Raw genomic sequence first — 26,860 nt, forward strand, 5'->3', positions numbered from 1 at the left:
TTGACGAGCAGATCATATATAAACTGTGAATTGCAGAAACCACCTCAATTCGGAGGTGACATGTGCGGCTGTGTAACAGCATTTAAGAGCGATGCACAAACGAAACTACATCAAACTGAAACTCGGGAGGATTTATTTTAAGCGAGCACCTGTATTGAGGCAGATCTGGCTGCTGGCAGTAGCGTACGGCGCTGCCCTTTGCCCATGGAGGTGGAGCTGTGTTGGGATGAAGCATTGTCCCGCTGCCGGATGGACAGATGTCCTTCTGCTTGGCATCATTCTGCCACAGGACGGACAGATGTCCTGCTCGGCATCATTTTGCCGTGGAATGGATGGACATCCTCCTGCTGTGCCAGGCTGCGTCCTGAGCAAGACACCCAGTTGCTGTTAGGGGGAGGTTGCTACTTCTCCATCTTTCTTCAGGGATTTTATGTGTAAAATAAAGTTTTATACAGCTGAAGAAGCAGCTATGTGGGCACATACATACTCTGCCAACGACTTTAAAGAAGTTTTCTTTTTTTTTTTCCGGGGTTGTTTTTTTTTCTGCCAGTGCTCACATCATAATTTCCTGCTCTTCTGTTTTTCTTTTGCCTCAAAGATATTCTTTAAACCTTTCTCTGACTCGAGTGGGACCAGCACTTACCTGTACGGCTGCTCTCTCCCCAGGTGCTGGTGGGAGCTGGGGTGATGGTTGGCCCCGAGACCCCCGTGTGGTCCCTCCAGCAGGTTTGTGCGTTGCTCTCCCCTCGCTCAGCGGAGCAGCAGGACTGCACTTCTCTGTGTGCTAATTCAAGAAAAACTTGTGGACGTTTTTACACTTATTTCCTACTTGCACGCATCAGTGTTTTCCCAACTGAGCACTTTCACCGGGAAGCCTGGAACTGTTTGGAAATGGCTCCTGAGCGCAGTCCATCCTTCACAGGGAAACCTCCCCTCTCCTTTAACTGGGACGAACCAGGGGGTTGTCGGACCTTGACCTAAGGGTGGTGCTGGCAGCGTGGCGGGAGGGATGTGCTGTCGTGCCTGTTGTTGCTCCACAGCAGCTTGTGCCAGAAGAACCTTTCAAAAATTCTAGATATTTTGCAAACTAATAGGCACAAGAATCAAAAATTCAGGTCATTATTAATGTGCTCTCCACACCATAATCCGTTCTCTGTTTCTTCCTCCTTTCACCATGCAGGCAAATTTACACCAGAGTAGAAATTAACTCAGTTCCTTGGAAAATGCCCGAGAAAATATTTTATGTAGCATGTTCGGAGTGTTAATCTCTGTTTTGATGGACCCTAAGGGGTTGGGTGGCAGTTCCAAAGTCATTAATTCTTTATAAGCAGCCTCTTATGCAAACTAGATTGAGAATGATGTGTAAGGGCTGTGCCCGCTGCTCCTAATTGTATCATGTCACTCAGGTGGCTAATGGTAAAAAGCAGTGCTCTGCACCCAAAAAAGGCATTTCAGTCTTTTGGGGGACTTAAAAACCTTTTGTGTATGAGTTGCGGTTCTTCGTCAGATCCTTCTTTTTAATGTTATTGTTTCAGTCTTTGGAAATGGCGTATTGAGCGGCTTCTTGTAGAAAACCAGCAGGGTAGTAGCCAGCAAGCTGGTCCCTACGTGCGGGGAGGTGGTAGCACCCGTGGATCTGGTTTTTTATTTCCTGTCTTCCATCTGGGCTGTTTGTGTTCAATATGCTGCACTGAAGGGTGGCAGCCTGCTCGTGTTCTCGTTTGTGGCAGCTCAGCCTTTCCCGGAGGTGTAGGCTCATCGTGCCTTAGAGAGCAGTGGTCGTGCGAGGGGTCATTTGTATTTCAGTCTGAAGCATTGTTAGTTCCAGTCGTGGGGTTGAACATCACGTAACGCTGAAGACTTCTTTAAGGGACTGTGGTGGTGTCGTCTTCGGCTTTGTATTCAAGTTAAAATGGTTTTCTAACTTAGAATATGGAAATGCGCATCAACTCAGCCATGTTCTTCGGAAGCCTTCTGGACCAAGTTAGGGACTGAGAATATCCCCAGCGATTTTCAGTTAAAATCACCATCAGAAAATGTCAGTGCATAATGCAAGCATTTGGATGCCCTGTTTTCCTTGAAAAACTTGGCATGCAAGCCAATATCTGTACCGGAGAATAGCTAGAAGAAGATCTTTGGTTTTGGCATAGAACTGATTGCTATCTAATGACATTTAACAGCATTTGTAATTTTACATTTGATACATGGAAAATTTCCTAATGGGGTTATATTTGACAGATGAAATACTTGAAATAGTTGATTAAATGTAGCCTCTGTCTAAATGGGACGATCATTGTAGCTTAATTCCTTTCTGATACTTTGTTTTGCAAGTCAGAGTAGCTTTCTATGGCTGAGTATTGGAGTTTATTGTTGTTACATGATTAAGTTTTAGTTTGAGGTCATGTAGCCACAATGCTTGTATTGTCTTTATGATTTTGATTTTTGTTTCCTTTAAAGTTTGGTTAACAATTGTGGTTTGTCAGCTTGGAGTGTAGCTATGGCATCTGGCCCATCCCTTGCTTTATCGGGTAAGATCAGTTTCTCAGTGTGGGTGACAATAACTGGCCTTTTGCTGCTATTTTCCTCTCAGTGGAGGGAGGGGACTCCAAAGGATGCTGGGGAAAAATTTCCAAGAGCATATTTGGGCTTTCCATTTTTAAAGGCAATAAGGTCTGGATTGTACCAGAAAATGAGAAAGTTTGCCCAGAGAAGCTGTGGCTGCCCCATCCCTGGAGGGGTTCAAGGCCAGGTTGGACGGGGCTTGGAGCAGCCTGGTGTGGTGGGAGGTGTCCCTGCCCAGGGCAGGGGGTGGCACTGGATGATCTTTAAGGTCCCTTCCAACCCAAGCCATTCTAGGATTCTATGATCACTGCGCTGCAATGCTTCGCCCGGTGAGGGAAGCCCTGCAGAGCTGCTGTAGGCTCTGTGCTGCGCTTCCCCAGCGCAGCAGATTTGGGGATCTGTGTGTCGTGCTGTGGTCACTCTCCTGAGAAACCTCTCGGGAACACTTACCCACCCCTTTGTCCCCTGTCCATGCCGTCACCCAGCTCAGGCTGTGCTGGTCCCAGCCTAGGTCCAGGGGCAGCCGAGATCCCTGCGCCTGAGCCCAGGCACGTCTGTCAGTGTAGGCTCTGCACATGGAAAAGCAGCGTGGTGCCTTCAGACATGGGGCTGTTCTGGAGGAAAAAAAACACGTTCATGAGACGTCGTGCCTGGGATGATGCTCGTGTCACACACGCTTTCAGGCTGGATGCCGTGGCCACTACTAAATGAGAGCTGACTGTTCACAATCAGCCTTGCTTGGAGAGGAATCTTGAAATTTGGTAGAAGGAGTCAGATCCCACCCCCCTTCCAGCTTTCAGGCTACCAGTTTGGTGTTAATCCTCCAGAAAAATGACAGAAGAAATATTGGAAGTGGCATTTTAATGATTTTTAACCTCCTCTGTGGAGTTAATATGTTATTCTCAAGGTCATTTAATCAGAGGCCTTTTTCTTGTGAGAGGTGTGCTGGTACCTTATGTTCTAAATAGTCTTAGTCTGCTTGTTTCAACTGGAGATACAGTTTTTATAAATGAGGGAAGAAAAAGTGATGTTTTCTACTGGCTTTCATGTCAACTTTCTGGGGATGAAAATGAATATATACGTTGGTGGGCTTTGCAGTTTGCAAACGTGAAACTCCAGCTGGTTTCCCAGGTAGGTGGCAGCTGAGGAAATTACGGCCAGTTCCATGTTAGGGTTGGGCTGTGATTTCAGTTTTGAGATTAGATCAAGGGAACGTTTCAGCGAGCAAATTTCTAAACGTGTTTGGGAAATTTTGCAGTGGGGTATTAGAGATTTTGTCCTTTCAGTCTCTCTGGGTGGATTCAGTCCCACAAACTGACCCTTCTGGGGTTGTTGCCACTCCTCCTCCTCACCAGGGATTTTGGGGTTGCGTACCTTCCCAAACTTCCCCACCCCTTGCCGAAATGAGATGTCAGGAAGGAAGGGAGGAGCCTGATATGAATCATCTCTGTTCAAACTGTAGAAATGAACTTTTTGTTTTGAATCCGTAGCGGGCGCTTCCCCCTTCCCCCCGTGCTGGCATTCTCCCTGTTTGCCATGCGGATCATGCTGCCGCCCGGCTCTGCAGAGAGCGGGCACCGACAGACACAGGTCTGCAGGATAGCGAGCTGTAATTTATAAACATATTTAAGAAAGTATTATAAACCATATAAATCTGAATCACTGCAAATAGGAGATGACCTTTCCGTGCTTAACACAGCAACAGAAAAAAAGATGGTTGGGGTAGTGCGAAAGCGATGGAGAAATTGAATCCATGGTGCCTTTTTATTGTTCCTTCTGTATTGCTGGTGCTATATTTAGAAGCTTACATCACTTCAGGGATGATGACAGTCTCTGCCCTCCCTCTCCCGCTCCCTCCCGCTCTCCCTCACTCCTTCCCTTAAGGATGGATCGTGTTTTCATACGACTTATGAGTCCTACAGATCTTTTGGTAGGATTTTTCTGCAGCCTGTTAGTAAGTGCTACTGTGGAAAGTGATGTATGTAAGGATACAATGGCACCGTGTAATGTCACCCTGAAGGGGAACAAGAGCTTGTGGTGCTGCTTTCCCTGCCTCTGCTTCCTAAAAGGGTCAGGAACAGGGTGGAGAGTTGGTTTTTTTTTTTTTTTTCTTTTCCTTTTTTCCTTTAAACAGGAATTTGTGAGAAGCCCTAATGAGGGTCTAACCTTGCCACAGAAGTACGCTGATTGATTTGAGATGCTGAAGTGAGATGGTGGGGAGACAGGGGGGCAGCGTGGCAGTGCCACTGAACGGACCAGGCTGTGCCCGCGTAGCCGGGGCTGCATCCAGCTCCCCCCCGTCGCCGGCTCCACATCCCGCACCCCACGATCCCCATCGCCCGCCCTTCCAGGCAGATTTAAAGTACTCAAAGATGCTGAAATAACCTCTCGATGCAGGTGCCCTTAATGCTGAAATATTTCTGCATTACACTGCTGTGTTTGGCAATTCCCACTCACAAAACTGTATTAAGATGAATTATTTTAACCTGAGACATCTTTGCCCGAGTGTGTGTGATGAAGGATCTCTCCTTCCAGGCGGCTGGTCCCTTCCCCAGCCCCCTCCCCGAGCTTGGCCTCGGGATGCTGCTGCCTTCGCTGCCGTGCTCAAAACGGGGGGGAGCAGATTCTGGTACCTGCTCAGAGCTGAGCACGGCTGTGGGGGACGTGGCAGGGGACAGCATGGCAGGGGACAGCATGGCAGGGGACAGCGTGCTAGCGGTTGCCTGGCTCCGAGGACAAAAGGACGGGAGTTGGTGAGCCCCGGCCCCCCGGCTCGCCGGCGGACGCTGCCTTTGCAGCCAGTGCCATGATGGAGAGCAGCGCGTCCTCCCTGCCGGCGCTGCACAATGGGCTTTTCTTCCTCGGATTGATGGGGAAAAAGTCGTGCTGCTTGACGGGACCTTCTGCTGCTGGCCCGGGCTGCTCCCAGCTTCTGCAGAACTTCACTTTGTCGAGCCCTTAAATAAGAGGAGACTCTAACCCTGCCTTTAAATTATGAAAGGCCTTACTATCCTTTTAAAAACATCCCATTTTTCAGTGACTTAATCTTGCTGGACAATTAGAACATGCAGATTTATCTAACAGTCGGGAGGATTCAGATAGCGTTATGGGAGGATAAAGGGAATATGATGCATAGAAACGTACAGAGTGATATTTCAAGCCTGGAAAGAAATCAGTCTTAAGACAAAGACCACCTTTAATTCGGAGACTGTAGACTGAGGAATTTTTTCCTTAAGATTCTCTGCAAACTTGGAACCTGGCTTAAAATGAGACCAGCAATTTACTGTTTGTGATTCTGCCCGATGCTGCAGTTCTTCACAAGTATTTTGATCGTGATCACTATGGAGCAGCCTTTGTATCGGATTTTTTTTTTTTTCCATTTCTGAGTTGCTTTGGTATTGAGATTTGTCCTTAAACAGACGATTTATAAAAACTTACAGCATGGTGCTGCAGGGAGCTGGGGCTGCAGAAACGCATGCGTTAAAGAAAAAAAAAAAAAATTAAAAAAAAAATTAAAAACACCCAGAAAACGAGTGGGGGGATGCCCCAGGAGCTGGGGTGTGGAAGTAGGTCAGGTTTTCCCCCCGCCCGGGGAGGGCAGGGCTGCGCAGCGCTGGCTGCAGCCCCCCGGGACCCCCACCGCGCTCATTGGCGGCCTGGCCGCAGCGATGATGTCATCTCCACTTAAAGGCAAAACTCGAAGGAAATAGAATTTTGTTCCCATTATATTGAGACGGTGTTTACAGTCCTTGTTAAAATATGGCATCCACCGCCAAAATGCGTAGCGGATTGGGTTTCCTGCGCAATGCCGGGGGCGGAGGAGCTGCCCCGGGGGGCGAGGGCTGGGGTCTGAGCGCGGCGGGTGCGTCCGGGCGGGGGAGAGGTTCCCTTCAGCTGGGTGGGTTTTCATTTCGCCTTCATCTAAATTGTGATGCTGAGAACTAGAATCCAGGTAACCCTGCACAAAAGGACTCGGCTGCTCGCTGCTGCCGAAGATGTAGCAGCGTGGCAGTGTGTCGGGTGTTTAAGATGCTTCTGAATACAGTTTTGTGAATTACTAAGAAAGATGCAGCACGGTCGCGTGGAAGGTGATGCTGACATCTCTAGCCTATTGTTCAGCATTGAAGGGACAGTAAAAAAACCAGCTATTTGTCTAGCTGGTGCAGTGCATTTTAAAAATCTGAAGTAATCATCTAAAATTCTTTCAGGTTTTAAAAACCAAATAGACTTTGAGTTTGCCAATTTTGCAAAGTTCAGTTTTTCTTTTGTGTTTAAATACAAATTATACCCAGTAAGATTTATGAAGCCTGGTTGCACCTATTATTATTCTTGTTCTCTGGTAGAGATTAAGCAGATTCAGACATCAATACCATTTTTTTTTTTTCTTTTAAGACAGTTTTGGAAGGTGCTAGGGGAAGATTTTTTTCCTTAGTTAAGGTGCAACCCCCATCCTAGCTTGGGTTATATGCCGGGAAGGATTCAATTTCTGGATAATGGCTGGAAGGAGCCTGTGGTTTGTGGTGGGGTGGAGTGTCCTGGTGGTGCAACTTGCCTTCCAAAATGTAAGAATCTTCTTCCACGTGCCCCTTGGCCCGGTGGGTGACAAAGAGCTTTCTGTGGATTGCCTCAAACCTCCTGATTCAGTACACAAGAGTAAGCAAACAAACAAACAAAAAAAAAAGGGATTTTTTGGCCCTTAGTGCCACTAGGCTGCTCTTGGAAGCTTCTCTTCGGCATGGGAGGTATGGCCATCAAGGGCTCGTTTGGTTTTGGAGAATCACCCTCAAGTCTGATGCAGACCTGGAATAATGAAATACACGGCGATGAAAATTCTTTCCAAAGAGAGGAAGACGGAAACAGTGAGTGCCCCTTCTCGCAGATGAAGTAAATGATCCAGAGTAGTAAATAATGGCTTTAACAGAGCCAGCACCCTCTGTCCCCTCCCTTCTGCGCTCTCCTGCCTTCGTGCACGGTAGCAGAAGTCATTTGCCTTCTAGGAATTGAAAGCATCGCGGCAGCCCCGGCTCAAAGGTGTGGGATCCCATAGGTGCTTCCTCGGAGCAGCTCTCCGGCAGGCTGGGCTGCCATCCAAGATAACGAGCTGCTTGCAAATATTTCAGTTTTTAGTTGCAAAAAAAAAATTATAAAACTAAATTGACTACTGCAGAATGAAGGCATTTTTGGTTAGAAACGGAATTGGTCTTGACTGGGGGGGGGGGGGGGAACCCCGCCCACCAAAACTTTTAACATGGTTTCAAAACCATTAAAATTATGAGAATTATAAACATCACATTTTGACAAGAAATTTACTTCTCTTTCTAGACAGAAATCTCCTAATGAGTGTATAGGATGAGGTAAAAATGTTGAGGCTCTTGTGTGACATACATACATAAAAATAGGAATTATTTTATTGTGAGGTGATTATGGGTGTATCTGTGTGTGTGCGCATGTGGATGTCTGCAGATATTTATTTTACTTATTTCTGAATTTGCATGCGAAGATGAGAAATAATCCCCCTAAATGCTGTTGAAACTGCTAATGGGTACATGAGATTCATTTAAAAAAAAAAAAAAAAAGATTTAGAAAGAGAAAAATATCCGGAGTTTACAGTATATGCATTAATAGATCGTAAAAGGATATAAAATATAATGTGGAGCAGGGGTGTTTTGCTGAGCAGTTGTTATACCGATATGTGTGTTTATATTAGGTCAATAAAGATGCTCTGTTGGCTGCATCTGCAGATCCAGTAGCCAATTGATCTAATGCAGTTTCTAAAGGCTTTCTATCCAGGTGATGTCATCCTTTTAGCTCCGTTCCCCTCCCACTCTCTTTCCTCCTTATTAGATATTTCATCTCGCTGCGGAGCATCCAATCGATGGGAGCTTCTCCTGAGGGAGCTGCTGAGAAGCCAGCAAAGAGAGTAGGAATTAGGACTCCAGCAGCCGGTCTCGCCGTAGCCATGGACGGACTGTTTTGTTGGGCATTACAGAAATGTTTTAATTGGAAAAGCTAGGCGTGGATTAACCCCGGTATCTGGCTGGTGCATTAGAATACTAAGCAACACTGCAGAGTTGTAAACTGCATTAAAAAAAGGAGGGGGGGGGGAAGAGAAAAGGGTTTGTATTGCAGAGGCTTTTAATACGTTCCACAGTGCAAACCTGTTAGAGCATATATATCCTGGAGCTGCGATCTGGACACTAATTCAATTTTTGCAGTTATGCTGGACAAGAGTATAAAGAAGAAACTTTAATATCCAGGGTATGGGATTCCTGAATCACCTAAGATGCTGAAGAACCTTTGCAAAATTTCATCTACAATATGAATGGGAAGTTTCCGAAAAGTGGACCCGAAGATAAGCCACTTGTAAATGCATTTTAGTGAAGAGAAAAAAAGGAATTTGAAGAATTTCTATCTCACCTTTTAATGTATTGTTGCTTTAACCTGCAGTTCTAATCCATTTCAGAATTAATTCAATTTTAGCAGCACTTTTTGGGTGCATGCCTCTTGCCCGGGGGAATGGATGGATATTTGTATTTGAAAAGCTAGGAAACATTTTGATTTGAATTTATGTGCTTGTTAAAACTGGAACATTTTTATAGGAATTGCTGCTGCTGCTGCTAACTCACTGCAATACTGAAAACTCCTCAGATATAGTGGAAGCTGTAATCGAATTCAGTGTGAAATTCAAGCCTGAGAAGTTGCATACGTGTACATTTGCTGCTTTGGTTTATGACTTTTAAAGACAATCCAGAAGGGATTTTACTCCAGATTTTTCTTCTGTGGCTTTTACTTGCGAAAGGAAACTTTTTTTTCCCTCCCCCAGCCTAAGAAATGGCTTTTCTTGTGCGATGTTATGCCAACTGCCTGCAACCGTGGGCTTCCAAAGTAAGTAGGATTTTGTCTGTGCTGGGTTTCTGTGCCGTGTATTGGGAAGGGGGGTGCTGTGGGGGTGTTCACCCCTCGCACCCCGAGTGATGCTCCAGCAGCCACTGTGCACGCTCCGGGCTTGTGGCATCATTTTGAAATGGGAAGTGGGGGGGGAACCTTGAAATCTTGGAATTGTTTTATATACCAGGAAGTATTTTTTATACTATCAGGAATTTTTATATTATGAGGAAGTATAAACAAAAATAAATACCATTTGCTTATGAAATGTGTAAAGCTTTGCTTTTCACCCTATAAATATGAAGCAAGTGTTATTGAAGTGTAATGTTTTTATGACTGCTTGCATTTTTTGTGAAGTTGAACATACTGGTGTACAAACCCAGTGATGTTCTAATTTTCAAGCTGCATGAAGCTGTACTGCTTCTTCCCTTTGTGCAGCCGTGTGGAATTGGTTAATTATTTAGCCGAACTATGTAATTACAATTAGCTTTATAGGACACAAATTATTTTGTGTGTCTAAAGATGCTGTATTTTTGTGAAACTGGGGAGGGAGGGTGTTTCTTTTAAAGGAGGTAATGAAATCTAGAACATTCGAGCAAACCCACCTTGATTATTGAGATAAATGCCTTTAAAGAAATTTTTAAAATACACTGTTTGTTAGACTCTTACTGTTTGGAATCCTTGGTCAGAAAATTAGCCGAGTTGCTGGTATTTTATTAATGCTGCTGCCAAGAAGTAGTCACGCAAGACATGGCAATTGCCTTATAATCCTGAGGCAAGGCATATAAACATTAATATTTATTACGATTTTGTATTTATACTGCAGCTTATATGGGCGAGAATAGAGATTGTGCAACTTTCTTCTTGCATGTGAGAGCTGGCAGGGTTTGGAGGCACCGGGCAAAACCCTTGTGCTCCTGACACCGTGAGATAACGGCGTTGACTTCAGAGCAAGAAATTTGCTCTTGACTTTGGTCCCAAGAAGCTGAGAGTCCAAGTGACGTGACGGTGTGGAGAGGCCCACGGGAGGGACGCGGCTGGGTGTGCGGCGTCCCCGTGCAGGAAGGTTTCCCCTCGTTTGGTTTTTTCCATCCACTGAAGTGGAAATGGAAGCTCACAGTGTCTGGGAGTGAAAATGCCGGGCTTCAGGGTTTCCATCTGCAGTTGTCAAAATCAATGTGTAAATATGTGGGGGTGCGAGTGTCTGGGTTTTGGCTGTTTGGCGGGTGCTGAGTCCGCCCCGCCATCAGGTGAAGCGGAGCTGCAGGTGCTCCTTGCCTTGAAGGGCAGACGGGCTCCGTGTCCTCAACCAGGCAGTTGTGGCTCCGCACCTCAGAGATGCTGCTGGCCAACGTTGGCCTCTTGTATCATCACCCGTGTGTACGTGTAGACTCCTTCGCTTTCTTCCCTTCCTACTCTGTAGGCATTAAGTATGGAAGGATCGGTTTACTTAAGCTGGGTTTACCTGCACCGCCCTCACTGAGGAGGTCCGAACGTGCACTAATTGCCTAAAGCCAGGGAATGCTTAGTCACCTTGGTGCTTCAGCTGACATTGCTCTTTCCGTAGAGTTTGGGCCGCAGTGAGAAACCGCAAAAAAAGAAACCCTGTGCTCAAGGAAAGGTCTGGCAGGAGTAAAATAATAATATAAAAAAAATTGTAAAGGCTTTTTGGCCCCCTGTGTCAGCTCTGTGGATGACACCCAGCAGATGGCTTCCACACCAGTCAAGCCATTTATTCGCTCATTTACTATTCATAAATGATAATGGTATGAAACGTTGGGGAGAGGGAGGTTTGTTTTTTTTCTTGAGTTTTTTTTTTTAATGGCTGATGAAAACCGATTAACTGGTTTTGCATTCCAATCCATAGCTAAAAGTTCTTTACCTTTAAAACCTCGAAAGAAAAAGCAGCCGTAGCCCCCTTCTGCAAAACCCCCAAAGCCCCCCAACTCTGAAGAGAATCTGCATGGGATGAAACAGACTGAGGAGCTGAATTACGTCTGAGTTTGCTCCATTTTTGTTTTCACCTGAGCTTTGTACCACAAAACTGTTTCTGTGACAGGTGTTTTATAATAATACAGATTATAGCAAAATAAGTGATGTCAGAATTTTCAATATTCAAGTCTATAACTTTTAACTTGAAAATGTGAAGTGTTTTATGATACTATTTTGGAACTAGAACCATTTCTTGCCAAAGAGCAGTGAACATCTGACTTTTCATTTGCTTTCTCAGTGATTAAATTCAAAATCTCTTAGTTCTATGTAGATATCTGTCCCAGATTTTTTTCCCAATTAGGTGCTTTAAAACTGATATAGGACAATGGTCTGAAAATGGGCTGTTGACTCAGTTGTAATTGTGGCTGTTCTGAATGTGACAGTGTAATGATACATCTATTTAATCAGAGCAAAAATGAAGTCATATTTTGTATGACTAATAGAAAGGTAAGCTTTGGTGAAGGTATGTAAAGGGGAATGTTTCTGAAGGTTAGCCTTAGGCTAAGGAGGCCAGTCTGGTGGGCTGAAGGGGGGACCCACAGCAGAAGCTTCAGGAGCTCCGTCGCCTCCTGGAAGACACTCTGAATAAAAAGGGTTGTCTTCCCCGGTTTGCATCGCACACACCCCTTGCCTCCAGAAACTCTGGTGCTTTTGGCTTCTGAAAGTAAAAGGGACAGAGTAGCCATCTGTAGGGTCATCCATGCGATCTGTTTTCCTGCGTAAAGAGCTGCTAGAGGGAGGATAAGCTGAGAGGGAGAAGTCAATAGTGTGAATTTCTGCAGTGCCCTGAAGACGAGCTGTACCAGCCGTTCCCCCCTTCCATGCAGGCTCTTGTAGAGGTCAACGGTATTTCTCAAGGTGATGCTGATACTTGGGAATGTGTCCAAAAGAGGTCACCATGGTGAGACGGTGGCGATGGTGGCTGTTCCCATGTCCGCTGTGGCTGGAGGTACCAGTACAGGGGCAGAATCCCGCCTTGGAAGCACATTATGAGAAATGGTCCCTGCCCCGGGGACCATACGCTTTCCGGAATGATACACTGCGGAAGATGAGATAAATAGATGCAGGCAGCCTTCAGCAAACATGGTGAAGATGATAAGCAGCGAGGAGTGTGGAAAACAATGATCAAAGCAGCCCCAGCTGTCAAGCCACTGCCGCTCTGGAGGAAGATGAAGGAGGGTAGAGGACTTTGCATCGGTCTTGTGGAGATCTGCTGCCACAGACGCTGTGTTTGCGAGGACAAGAAGCATTCAGCTTAAACTAATCTAAATTCCTCTGCTACTAATGCAATATTTTACAGCAAAAAAATTAAATGTTTCCAATGTATCTCAGCAAGATTCTGATTGTCTTTGTAATTCGGATCATAACTTTCCCAGTGTCTGTTAAATTGTCTGTAATGCACTTTGTGGTATGAGGCTCTTAAACGTAGATGCATTATGGAGTCGCTATGAAAGAGAGCTCTAAACTTAACGATTTAGATGTATATGGTTCTCCTGTAATAGAAATTTTATGCACATCCTAACAATTTCCCAAGCCTAGAATGCGTACGCAGTTATCCTGTTTGTGTAGCAGAAGGGTCTGATGGGGAAAACAGGGAGTGATTGGATAATGTATCTATAGAGGATATTTAAAAAGGGATGCTTTTTGAGATAATGTGCTTTTTATAGAAAATAAGGATTTTTGAATTAACATCTAAGCTCTTAAAATGTTTGTTCCTGAAGGAAAACAGTTTCATTTAAGATCCCAGGTGCACATTAAACTTGCCTTATGCCAGTAGACAGTAATTTATTTTCTCCAGGCTTCTGTGTTCTTCTCTTTCTGCTCTTTAGATAAAATCTAATAACGCTAAGCATAATAACAAGACACATTTGCTCTGTAAAAGTTTGTGTTTGGGTTAGAACAGAAGCATTGGAGTTGTTTTAGAGTCCCATTCCTATTTCTGCTGTCCTCTCACCGGGACATGATGCGAGTTTTAGTTGTCTGTAACTAAAATCAGTGTAATGCCGTCTTCTGATTCCAAGGGGCATTGGTTTGATCTCCAGGATCTTGAGTCGAAACCTTCATGCAATTAAAGATTATTTTCGGCTCCTCAGAAGAAAAACAGACCTTGGATAGTGTGTCCTTGATTTGATTCGATGTCATCCTTGTCTTTGCTAATGCACTTACATGGAACATAGCCCTGGTAGTATGAATTTTAAATGCTTGCAGTGCCAATAGAGTAACTGATCCTTCGCTTTTGGTCAGTTTTGACAGTGTCTTTCGCTCGCTCTTGGCCTGCCTCTCCTTCCAGCCCAGCTTTCAGCCTTGTGGAGCACCCCGTCGTCTCTTGGAGCGGGACCCGCGGGTGCTCAGCACCCGGGTGTGCGAGTTTGTTGCAGACACAGGCAGCGGGCGATTGCCCTGCGAGCTCCTCCCTGCTGGCTCCTGGTGGTTCTTCCCTCCAACGAACTTTGGTTTTCATGGTTTAGCGCTCTCGTAGAGTTTCTGTAGTTTCGGCCAGCTCTTCAAGAGTGTTTATGGTCTCTCCTGTTCCATATTTTCTGATATTTTTCCCCTCCATCCCCTGCAACAGAAGGGTTCCCTTGTTTCTCCATCTTAATGGATTTGTAGGAGCGCAGCCTCCTGCTTACTTGATGCTCTGAGCCCCGAGTGCTTGGAGAGCGAGTGCTCGGTCTGATGAGTGACTATTTTCCTTATACTTAGTTAGAAGTTTAGATCTGTTTTTTATAGCAACTTGCAGGATACTTTCTCTAAAACATTTTAAATGTATCTTTTGTTTGATAGTTTATTAAGATAAAAATGGTTTAATATGAGCTGTGTGGCCATTTACTCTAGAAAGTTTGGATTTTCTTACGCTCCGAAATATAGTATGCTGAGGTTAAATGCAAGTATGCATGGTACTACTTTTCAACAGAAAAAGCCTTTTCCTAAAGTGTTGGTTTTATTGGAAATTGGCTCATAATGTGCAAATAAGCACCTATCTGTTAATTTATTTCCTCCTGGACTTTGTTTTAAAGCTGCTTTGTTACAGTTCTGCCAACGGCCGCAGCCTGGTTTGGGACCACCCTGTTTTGCTCTCGGAGCCGATTGTCACTTGGTGTCACTACAGTGAGGTGAGGTCGTAGCAGCCTGAGGATGTGTGAAGAGGGACTGTCATCTCTACGGTATTTTACCAATCAGTGTATATAAGAGTTTATAAATTATTCAGGGGAGATGAAACTGGCTGTAGACGTGGAGTTTCCCGTGCCCCGCTGTATTGCTCAGGATGGGAGCTCCCAAATACCAGGCTGCTGTCACCCGCGTGGCTGCCCGAGTCCTAATGACTTGGGAAACCTCAGCTCCTTACAGAACTCAGACCATCACTAGGCGCTGCCACACTTCGTTTTCTACTGTAATTATTTAGACAAGGCTCTTTTTAGTCTTGTAATGTATCATTTTTTCATGGTGAGAACAAACAGTAAAATTTGAACTCTCGCACTGAAAATAAGTCTCTTTGAACATCCCTATTACATTTTCATAATGACAAAACACAATTCTTGACATTTTAAAAATGTTACGCTGTGAACAGACCAGAGAAGAGTTGATCTGTATTAATCGATGGTTGTAAAAAATGCAACTTATGTTTACATGTCGGATATTCCCGGTATTATGGAGCTCTCATCAATACCAGTGCATTTTGTCACAGGTGAATTTTCACAGCTGAAGTCCCTACTTCTCCAAAGCAGAGATATTTGCGTGTCAGGCGCTTAGCATTATCGTGAGTTAAGGCATAGCAGTAATCTATAATTTAAACATATGAAAACCAAATTAAAATTGCATTACATGTGTGGTTTAAGACAACACCAGAATTTAGTTCAAAATTCTGTCCTCATGTCACCTTATTGTAACTAAGGAAACGTAATACTTCAGAGGATTTTATTTTCTACACGCTGTAGGAGCCATGAAGACCAAGAAGCTCTTGGCTGCCAGAAGCATAGAAGAGCCTCTAGGGATTTTTAATTCTTTTAGATGTTTGGTTTTTTTTTTTTGTGGTGGTGGGGTTTTTTGGTGTTTTTTTGGAAGCCTGGGGTTATTTTAGGAATGCTACAAAGATAGTTTTCAGGGCACTGCAAGGCTGTTGTGAATGGTGTCAACTTGGTCCTTATTTCTTTGAGATTCATGTCTGTGCTACTAATAATAACGAGAGTAAGTATGTGCTGTAGTTAAGGAATTGAAACAAGTTTTGAAATAAATATTGTCAGCAAGCCCATCTTTTGTATGTTTTAAAAAAGAAAATGATCTGAAGTTTGTATGGTTGGAGAGGCACCGTTTTCCTTTGCGTCATGTTCTTGAAGGATTTTACCTGAATCTGTTGGGAAAATATTTGATCCATCAGTTGGCTTTAAAAATAACAAAAAAGACCTCATTGCTGCTCTTTAAAAATCTGAAGAAATCTTCTTTTGTGCCACTGGTGGAACGTCTGTGGTCTTTAAGGAGGAAATGTTTTTGCTTGCGTTAAGTTGGTTGAGGACTGATGTCAGCATCGGTAATTCGCTGGGCTCATCTTACCCACTCTGCGGGTACCGAAGTGGCCGCTTTGTGTATCTCAGAGGAGCAACTTTCTCCTCTCCCATTAATGCAGCTCTAAGTGTATTTTAAACTTAGGCGTTTCTAAACAGGAGCAGAACTGTGGCTTGTATGTAAAAGGTGAACATAAACCAGAGGTAATTTATAGAAATCCTTGGGAAAAGGGGCTAATGAAAATTCTGCAAAATAACTTCAGAGAACTCCGGTTGGGTTTGGTCGTTCTTCATTATTTTACTGGCACGATATATGAGATGATGTGTAGTGATAGGATGAGGGATAATGGTTTTAAACTGAAAGAGTGGAGATTTAGATGAGATCTCAGGTAGAAATTGTTTGCTGTGAGGGTGGTGAGCCCCTGGCCCAGGTTGCCCAGAGAAGCTGTGGCTGCCCCATCCCTGGAGGGGTTCAAGGCCAGGTTGGACGGGGCTTGGAGCAACCTGGTGTGGTGGGAGGTGTCCCTGCCCAGGGCAGGGGGTGGCACTGGGTGGGCTTTAAGGTCCCTTCCAACCCAAACCATTCTAGGATTCTATGATTTACTTACTGATGCCAAGAAAAAAAAAAAAATCTGAGTTTTTTGGTGGTTTTTTTTTTTTTCCTTAGATGGAATGAATGGGATGGATGAGAACAAAAAGTGGGCTACAGAAAGGTCTGCTTGGTGAGAGACTGACTGCATGTCAGTGGGAGTAAGCATCGCTGCTCTTGTTTCAGTAGGTTGTAGAAAGAAAAAACCAGAACTAATTAAAGAAATCAGTTATCTTGTGAAAATGAACAAACTGGTGATGGAATCGCAGGCACAGAGCAAACCCATCGAAACAGCTGGCAAATAAGATGCTAGAAGGCAGAGTTTGCTCAGGTTGGAGGCAAAGGGAAACAGCATTGACATAAAGCTAGCAGAGGGTCTGGCAGAGAAACCACCGAAGCCCCAGCGCTGAGCAGAAATCCGGAACGGTGCTGTTGTGCTGAGCTGAGATGCTGCGTCTTGACACTTGATACAGATCACAGAAATGCCAGGTTTGGGGAATTTTTTCTACATAGAGCCTTTTTAACATTGTAGACTCTCTGACCGTAAAGTATTTAAAATAATTGGATATGGGTTGCAACAACAGGGATGGGAGAGACAGGAAGGGAGCCTGGAAGCAGAGCCAGCGCTGCCTGGGACGTGCTCCAAAGGGCTGGGACTGTGATGGGATGATGCGTTCGAGCCCTTGCCAGCTTCTGGAGTGAAGGTGTTCTTCAACGAGCTGTGTAGGAAACCCATCCCACCCTCCAGTTCCCCAGACAAAGCTTTTCCTCTGCGCTGGTGGGGTTTGGTTTGTAGGAAATCACAAAGCATATATGCGGGATTGCAAAGTCAAGAGGAAAGCTCCCGGCAGGGATCCCAGGGGGGATCCGAAGTCTGGAAGCGCAAACGGGAATTAAAAGAAAGAAATTTGGACAGAACTATTTCATTCTAATTTTAACTGCATGAAGGATTTCAAATTAAGGGCATCAAAGAGAAAAAGGCAGATGAAGGGAATGGAAGGATATAGTCACTGAAAAGGAGAGGGGGGAGCTGACAGAGGGTCCCCTTCAGCTCTTTGATCAAGTGGTCTTTTTAGTTTGGCAGTTTTGTTTAATTTTTAAAACTGAAGGCAAACACGCTCTTTTTTTAGCTGGCTGTTTGTAACAGTCTAGACTTTCTGTATCATCTGAGAAAGGGAAATTGCTACCCTTAAACCCCCTGGGTGCGATGGAGGCTGAGCAGGAGCGTTGCCTAAAGCTCAGAGGTGACCAGGTGTCATCACAGTTCACGCTCCGAAGGTGTGTTAATGTGTTCAGCTGAAAAGAGTGAAAACCTTTTAATGGAAAACCTCAAGCAATAAACAAAATAACAAATATATGTGCCTTAAAAATGGGAGTGTTGGGTTTGGAGTTGGAGAGCTTTTTTTCGGGGTGGCGCGGGCAGTTGGCGTAGCAGAGCGTGGTGGCTTTACGGTGCCAGAGCGGACGGGGCTGCGCCGTGCTTGTCCTCGGGTGTTTCATGGAAATAAACCCAGTGTTGTTTCTGAATATTACGCTTGTTGGCAACATTTCAGGGAACTTCAGAAAAGCAAATAAGGTATAAGGTTACTGACAATCTGTAAAACCAAGGACAGAAAATTTGCTTACACAGACTGTAAAAGGACAGACTGTTCCCTCGGAGGCTGATGCTGCTTCTGCATCCAGACTAGATCGATCGGTTTTAAACATCCATGCGAAGACCTGGGAAAACTGATGAAAAACTTTGCTATCAAAGAGTATCAAATAAAGAATGAGGCGAAACTTCTGCATCCTTATTGCCCATTTTCCCTCCATTAATTTGAATTTGTAATGGACACTATACACCGGGAGAATTACGTGGATTGTGCTTTTTTTAGTAATTGGGTTTCAGATGATGAGTCCTTTGGCCACTACCCTCATTGCAGGATGTTTCTGAATATGTTTAATAAACCTGCCATTTAGTGCAGGTTGAAACACAATGGCAAAGCTTCTTTGACACATAGAAAAACCCCATAATTCATAGGTCTTGTGTCTATCTGTCAAGATTGTTCTGCAAATTCATGTTGCCTGTGCCTTTTCAGCCTGTGTTTTTTGGTTATCCAAACTGTGCCAGGAAACACTGATATTTTTATTTTCAAAACTTGTGGCAGAAAGGCACAGATGTGGCTTTTCCATAGGGGAAGGACACCGGCAAATCCAAAAGTTAGTCACATCGGAAATACAGCATGAAGTGCGTTGTCCCTGTGCCGGAAGAGTTTCTTCTGATCCCTTTCCCTGGAAAGAATGGGGAATATGAAAACAAAAGTCTCCCTTTAGCCCTCCTACGATGTAACTTCGCTTATGACTTCTGTGGCTGCCTTTCTCTCTATATAAACTCTGCAGTCGCTTTTCTGTAGCCTTAATTTTTAGCAAAACCTTCCTAGGGAGCACATAAAGGAAAGTTGTCCTCAGGCTAACAGTCATTTTTAGCGTGCTTCTCAAAGGAGTGGATTGGTGGTCGTCCCGTCAAAGAGCATGTAATTTGCTCTGTTGTACAAGGCATGTGTAATCTTAAAAATCTGTTATACCAAAATTAGATTTTAATTTAATTCCCAAGTATTCTGTGTGACTTCATTGTGGACAGTAAATGGTATTTACGTAGGAAGTAAATGTCACTGCAGACGCACTTTACTTGGGCCTGTAGAAATGGTCTGTTAGCTTGGGAGATATACCATGTATTGGAATTTATACTCCAATTAATTTCAAAATTACAGACATAAGACTTGGAGAAAGTTGGCAGATCGCTTCTTGTGTAGCATGTGTTGCCATAGGTATAGAGAAAAATATACTGCAAAGCTAAATTAAGTATTAATTTAGAAAACGAGTGTTAGTTGGGAAATCTCAGTTCAGACACACGTGTCCCAGTAATATGGCAGTTCTTGGGGTCTTGCCTGCAGCTTTGGTTATCAGACACCTCAAACTGGGTGTCTTGAAAATTAGATACTTTGAGATGAGACCAAGAGAGATGTGGTTCACTCTACTGCACTGGATAGCTTGAAAATTATGTGTCGAGGTTCAGTGTAGTTGTAATTGTTGCAGTGTTTTGTGGCTATGGAGGAAAAGTACGGGCCCCATTGTAAATTTGGGGTGGTTTTGCTGGTGAAAATGTAGTGAAGTAATAAAACTGAAGAATGTTACCTTCCTGTTATCTAAGAGGAAATGAACTGGATGTCAGCTGGTTGGTTCACTTCCGATACTCATCGGAGGCAGAAAAAGCTGAATAACCCATGAGATTTTGGTCATTGTGCAACAGCGTCAGTTGACAGTGTTGGCACCAACGTGGTCCTTTTTGGAAGGGGACCCTAGATGAGACTGTCTAGCACCCTGTTCAGTCTTGCAGCTTGGAAGCTTCCAGTGATGGAGACTCTACTGTGTCCCTGGTGAGGTTGTTCCAGTGGTTGAATGTTCTCACGGTAAAAAAAGACATTCTTTCTTATATTAAGACGAAACCTCTCCTGGTGAAACTTGTACCCATTGCCTGTTGTCTTCTCCATGTGGCTCCTTGTGAAGAAGGAGCCTCTATGCTCTTTGTAGCTGTCCTTTAAGTACTGGAATACTGTGATGAGGTCCCCTTGAGCCTTCTCTTCTCCAGGGAGAAGAGACCTAATGAGTCAGTCTTTCCTCATGGGACAGCTTCTCCAGCCCTTTGATCATCTTCATGGCCCTCCTTTGGACCCTCTCCAGTCTGTCCATCTTCTTTTTGAATTGTAGGGACCAAAATTGGACACAGGACTCCAGATGTCCATAGCGTCTTGTTGCTACCTTTTTATGTCATGTTGCTTTGTCCAGCTGTTCAGAGCAGCAGTGCTGCTCCGGCTCTGCCTCTCCGTTCAGACCTATAAATCAGTCTCTTCAATGCACTTTGTCTTCTACAAGATGTGCAAGGCTTGAGCGTTCTTTCTGTCCGGATAGGACAAAAAGCACTTACGTATACTGTTCTTCATGCTTTAGGTGTTTGGGGTTTTTTATGTGATAGTTTCTGCATTGTATTGTGTAACAGGAAAAAGGACAGGTTTGGGGCTTGTAGGCGTTTTGAGGTTTCTCTGGTTGAGTTGTGTCTTTGGAGTTTTTGGGGTTTCTCAGACTCAGCAGCAGGAGTGCTGCTGCCCCTTGCTTTGGTGCTGGGTGGCTGCACCCATAAAATCGATAGCAAAAGCCAACCTGCTGGTGGACCTCATGAAGTCATCACCTCGGGGATGTTTTCAAGGTTGCTGTGGGTAGAGTTTAGTATTTTGTGCACGCCCTTTTTGTTAACTTACTCAGAACCGGCTTTTATGCTCTCACGTTCTCTCCCCTTCCCTCTCCCCAGCGTTGTGGCGTTGTGAACCCTCCTGGGCTGCGTCCCAGCGAGGGACAGGCTGGACCCTGTGTGCCACCTTCAGAAATCTCACATGGGTTTAACAAAAAGCAGTCCAGGCTGCTGCTGTTTCTGTGTTTGTGTGGCAAGATAGACTGACGCTACCATTAGGATGAGCACCTGAAGGATTTTGTGTTTTTTCTTTCCTTTTTTCCTATTGCAATTTGCAATATCTCTTTAAAAACTCCCTTGTTGATTCAGGTTGTCTCGGTGTAATCACCGACTGTATTTTCCCGACTCTGTGGGAGGGCAGAGCTGTAGGTGGCTGTGCAGACCATAACTTCTATTTTCTTAACTTCCTTTCACTTCCAGCTCTGAACCGCAGTATGGCATTTCAGCGGGGCGTTTGGTGCTAATATCGCTTTGTTGGGAAAGGTCAGTCACAAGGATGTGCTGGCACCGACGCAGGGACTGGCTGTGCCAGCATCTCGGACGCACTTGTGTTCCAATTCCAGATTATCCCTTCTTGTGAAAAAACGTAATTGTTATGGTTTCAAGTGGCAAGCAAGTAGTCTGTTTCTGTACTGAGTGTTTATTAGAATTTCAGGGATGTTTGGGGGTTTCCTGTCTGTGGCTGCTGGGGCACACAGCTGGCCAGAAGATAATGCAGGTGTATATGTCCGCGCCGGAAAGCCTCTAACGTGGACACAGATGAACGTGGCTATTTTGAACTTCTTTCCCTAACACGTAATTTTTCAAGGTATTGATGTGATTCTAATAACAATTTCTAAGTTTCTCCCACAAAAAAAAATCACAGTCGAATAATAAGTGGAGACTATTCACCAATAGTTAAGACCATGTTATAGCACTTTCAGCAACTTCACAGCCACATCCGGCAAGTCCTTCCCGTGTCCGCTGTCGTGTTGTTCCAGAACCACCCGATCCATGTAGTGCTGCTTAGTGAGCTCGGAAAGAAAGAACAATCAGTTTGGGTAATAAAAACGACATACAAAAGACAGAAGCTGTGATTTATTTTGGGAGATTGAGTAGAGTGGCAAGCAGCACTTTAAAGGTCACTTGTCTCAAATAAACCTTATCTCTCTCTCAAATTTAAAGAGCTATTGCAGCTTTTCCTTGTATCTAACCTGCATTAAACGTCTTTTACAAGAACATATTGCGGAGTCCAACAGGAGCGTCGGACATGGCCACGTGCTTTATAGGCGATGGAAGTGAATGGGAGTGCTGGCAAGGGGAATGAAGATCCGTGATTAATGAGTTGATAAGAAACACTCCTTTGGGAAGGCGGCTGGTGTTCTGAGTTTATCCTCAATGTGTGTTTGGGAAAATGACACACAAAGTACATATAACTTTTTTTTTATTTTGAGAGCCATGTCTTGTTCCGGCAGTGCTTCTCAACCTGCCTGTATAGAACAGCCTTCATCACGAGAATTTCAAAATTTAAACTAAATTAGGAGAGAAAAACTGTATGTGCCTGTGTATCTGTGTGTGTGTCACTGTCTTTGGTCCAGAACAGGCTTCAGTAGCACTGATTTTTGATAGAAAGGAGTCGTCTGCCCTTGTTCTCCTGGGAAATCCTGCAGAATCGGTTCTGATCTTGGTTCTGCTCATCTGTTTTGAAAGTTTGAAAATCATTATGAATCTGGATAGTGGGGAGCTCAAATTAGATTTCCTTGTGTCTGCATTAGCACAGTCAGCGTGGGACTTGCTCACGGCTGGAAAATAATGTGATTGAAGCTGAGCTGGGAGCCGGGTGTTGGAACGGGGAGGTTATAAAGATGGGGACAGGCTGAGCAGTTGGCAGCAAAACTATGGTCTTATGCTGGGGGTAATGAATCTATATAGGTTGATTTGTTCTGTAATTTACTAAAACTCCTGATTTTTTTTGGTTACACTGACCTCCAGAGCACCAGTGCCTGCCTAGCAATTTGTTAGCAAGTTCTGGGTTGCTCTGGATGTTGTCCTCCCTGGAAACGATGCCCTGACCTTGCTTGGAGGTGCCTCTCTCTTCCCGTGGCCAGTAGCACTGCGGTGAGTTTGCAGAGGAGCTGGCTGATGTGTGACTCCAGGAGGAGCAGTGTCATCCTGCGGCACCGTCTGTAATGGAGGCAGCAGATGGGGACAGCCAGGGGACGGCCTCCATCGGCACCACTGGAATATCAGTGGCTTAAGTAGTGTCCAAATCTGTTGGTGGTTTTCTGCCTGGCGCTTTTCTGTACGCGGTACAAAACCATGTACCGTAGAAGGTGTTCAGCCTGGAGAAGAGAAGGCTCCAGGGAGACCTTGGAGCCACTTCCAGTCCCTCAAGGGGCTCCAGGAAAGCTGGGCAGGGACTCTGGATCAGGGAGGGGAGCGATGGGACGAGGGGGAACGGTTTTACACTGAAAGAGGGAAGATTTAGACAAGATACAAGGAAGAAATTTTTCACTCTGAGGGTGGTGAGCCCCTGGCCCAGGTTGCCCAGAGAAGCTGTGGCTGCCCCATCCCTGGAGGGGTTCAAGGCCAGGTTGGACGGGGCTTGGAGCAGCCTGGTGTGGTGGGAGGTGTCCCTGCCCAGGGCAGGGGGTGGCACTGGGTGGGCTTTAAGGTCCCTTCCAACCCAAACCATTCTATGATTGCTCCAGACCAGAACTAAACCTCAGCTTTCTGCTTCATTCCTGTAGTTCTAGTTGGTGTTGTTGAAGAGGTCACACCTGGGTGTGCGTCGGCTCGTGCCGCAGCTGCTGACAGATCGCCAGCCGCCTCTTGGCCACGGGATTGAGTTTTGTCAGCTCAGTGGTTTGACCTTTCTGCTGTTCTCAAATCCTGAAAATAGATTTTTTTTTTTTTTTTTTTTTTTTTTTTTTCCCCCCCCAGCCTCTAAAACTTTTTTTTGGTGGCTAAACATAGGCTTCAAAGTGTTGTGTTTCCTTTGTATTTGGATCAAGTTCGCTATTTTATACCAGCTGCTTGGATGGGGTTTTTTTATGGCAGTTTGTGAAAGTTTAGCAATCTCCCAGTTTTCAGACTTTCTCCTTTTCCAAATACATGTGCACATAGATGTTAATTTACAGGTTGGATATTTTATACTTTCTTTTTTGTAAGTAAAATATATACACAACTAGAATAATATAAGTATTAGGGTAGTGAAAAATAGTTTTGTAGTCTTTTAGTTCACAGAGCGACTTTGCAGGGAAGGATCTGTGCTGGTTTTTAGAGCCCAGAGGATGCTCAGGTTTGCGCTTGGCAAGGACAATGTCATTGGCAGGTAGAGATGGCACAACATCCCCCGTGTTCTGCATAACCATTTTGATAATCAAAATTATGGTACATGTGTCAGAGGCGCTCTCAACCTTTTTTTTTCTGGGGGTGAGGAAGGTTTGGGGAGACCAACAGTGCTGCCTTTGATTTCAGAAAATGTGTGAAACAAGTGTTTGGTCAAGTGCTTCTCCTCTTTGCTCTTCCAAAAATCCACAGAAACATGTGATTCCAAATGAAAACCTGCTTTCCATTTCTTAGCAGTTTCCTCAGTATTTATAAAGTTGATATCGGATCATCAACATTTGTACAATATTATCTTTTAACTCCTAGAACTGAATATCTAGTGGCTGACATGACTGCGTGGAATTTTATTTTACAGAAGAAACCATTTCTATCATGGTACTTGGTGCTGTCAGAGGAGTTTTGGACTTTTCTCTGCATCAGAACATCTTTTTTAAAGGAATAGTATATAAATTTTTTCATGTATAAATGGTAGAAGTATATATGTTTTACCATTTTATCATAGAATCTATGATGCTGTGGTTCACTGATACAATATTCTTTCTATATAGTTGAGTGTAAATTTAAAAATAATAGAAACGAAAATAAATGAGGATCTGAATTAGACTGGTTATTTGATAGTATTCCATGTGGCTCTGATTCCAAAAAAGCCTGCTGCTGATTTTTACGTTTTTCAGTAGAAAGAACATGTTTGCGGTCTTCAATCATGCACTAAAATTTATATATCTTATCTACGTGTGTTCATTTACAGATAGATATATAAAATAGAAGTGCCGTTGTACATACATGTACCAAAAATTCTTAATATTCTTTCTGTGTACTCATTTTCTTAAAGAAAATTCAAAGCATCTTATGGACCAAAACTTTTGCTTAGATTACATTACTTTTTGTCCTATATCGATGTTTTCTAAAGGTTACTCTTGAACTAAGGCATGAATTGAATTTATAAACAGGAATCCTGCTCCATAGTGGATTGCAGCATGAGCTAATGTTGAAGACTCTGGGATATTTGGCCGGCGTCATCTATTTGTCACTTTATGCATTCTTAGTCCTGCTGATGTATATCCGGTAGCTGTAAAGAGGGTAGACCTTTGTTTTATTGAAAGGTGCATCATTTTCTCTTTGTTGTATAAAATCTGGATGTGATTGGCCAACCTTAGTCTAAATTAGCTTTTTCTCCAAATGTCTGTCAAGTTGCAGGTGGATATTCGAATGCGTAACAAAAGTTTTATGAATAACTTTGTCTTCAAATCAGACTTACACATCTTTTTTCCTTTCTTTTTCCTGCCTTTCCCCAAATCTGTTTTATTTACAGCTTCCAGCTGATCTTACCAAGATGCATCTCACCGACAATCCTCATCCTCAGGTGACTCATGTCCCCTCCAGCCAGTCGGGATGTAGCATTGCCAGCGACTCGGGGAGCAGCAGCCTCTCTGACATTTATCAGGTAAAACTGCATTTGTTTCTTATTTTTCCTTGGTGTTAAACATTCCATAAAAAAAACCAGTGGCCCTTTATCCAAGACTTGCCCTCTTGACGCTTCCGCGTATCCCTGCGTTGCTCGTGTGACTTGCCACCTCCACAGCCACGCAGAAGTCAGACAGACTTGTTGCTTTTAAAAGTCGCATTTGGTGATTTATGGCATCATTTTCCTTCTTTCTGAAATGGAACAAATTTCATGAAGTCATTCTGGTGTTTCACATACCTTCCTTGATTATTTGTATTTATTGCTAATAACAGATGTTCTGTTCTGCAAACAAAAGCTTGGTAATAAACGCCCTCTCTGCACCAGTTGACTGTAGAAATTGTGGTGTCGCTTGCTGGGAACAGAAGTTGAGTGAAATCCAGAGATGGCTTTCGTTTGTTTACACATAATACACTTAATAAATTCCCTGTCTCCTGTCAAATTGCAGAGCTAGTTTCATGGATTTTTTTTCATTCTGGCTGATGAGGATGCTCATCTTGGGTTTGCCTTGATGAGGAATTGCACAGCTTTTCCACTTCTAAGTTGAAATCTAACTACAGGCCTGAGTATATAGCAACTATTGAGCACGACGCAGGTGTAAGTTAATTTTAGACACTGATTCCCTTGGTACTGTCTGGGTACTGTTTCTATACACTAAACAGAGATTGGTGATGTATCTTATTTACAGGAAAGTATTGCTAGGTAACTTTAAAAATAAAGCATTAAAAGCTTTTGGAACGTTATCCTTCTAGAACATTAAGTATCTTTATGCATTTTTGTCCTATTTAATCTATTACCTTACTACTACTTTAAATTTGCTTGCTGCCAGCTAGGTCAGGAGAAGCTTGCATCCCGCAGAGTCCTTTCAAAACGAATTCTCTGATTTCTGAGAGGCAGTGCTGGAAGATTTTGTTCCATATCTTTTTCCGTATTTTTTTATTTTATTTTTATTTTTTAAATTTTCGGAGTCAACAGGATTGATTTTCATTAGTCAGAGTCACCAGAACTAGTCTGTGTATTGTACCTTGACATCTCCTATATTAGGATGCTGATGGACAGTTTTCCTGAGCATCGTCTGCCTCTCTGTCTACCTGAGTAGCTGGGAGAGGTTGCTCTAAGTGAAAAGCACTTAGAGGATATTATTGATAAAGAAAATAGAATTCCAGTAACGAGTGAATACTCTGTCGTGTGTGGTTAATTGCATTTGAAATGCCTTATGTCTACTCTTCAGAAAATGCCAAAAGAGCATAATTGTT

At 43.9% G+C, this 26,860-nt stretch overlaps 1 protein-coding gene across 7 annotated transcripts in view; it reads left to right on the forward strand.

Annotated features, from left to right (window-relative positions):
- The window catches only part of RAPGEF6 (Rap guanine nucleotide exchange factor 6), a 129,685-nt gene that overhangs the window by 54,586 nt on the left and 48,239 nt on the right, over window positions 1-26,860 (forward strand). For 6 of the 7 annotated variants that reach the window (XM_063348945.1, XM_063348949.1, XM_063348947.1 and 3 more), the window contains exon 7: window positions 25,455-25,586. In XM_063348945.1, the coding sequence (XP_063205015.1) occupies window positions 25,455-25,586 (132 nt within the window). Of the gene's footprint in view, window positions 1-8,450; window positions 9,448-25,454; window positions 25,587-26,860 lie in introns of those variants that run through there. The other variant, XM_063348950.1, reaches the window with a different exon arrangement.

The sequence above is a fragment of the Chroicocephalus ridibundus genome, chromosome 11 (genome assembly GCF_963924245.1).
Source record: "Chroicocephalus ridibundus chromosome 11, bChrRid1.1, whole genome shotgun sequence".
NCBI lineage: Eukaryota > Metazoa > Chordata > Aves > Charadriiformes > Laridae > Chroicocephalus > Chroicocephalus ridibundus.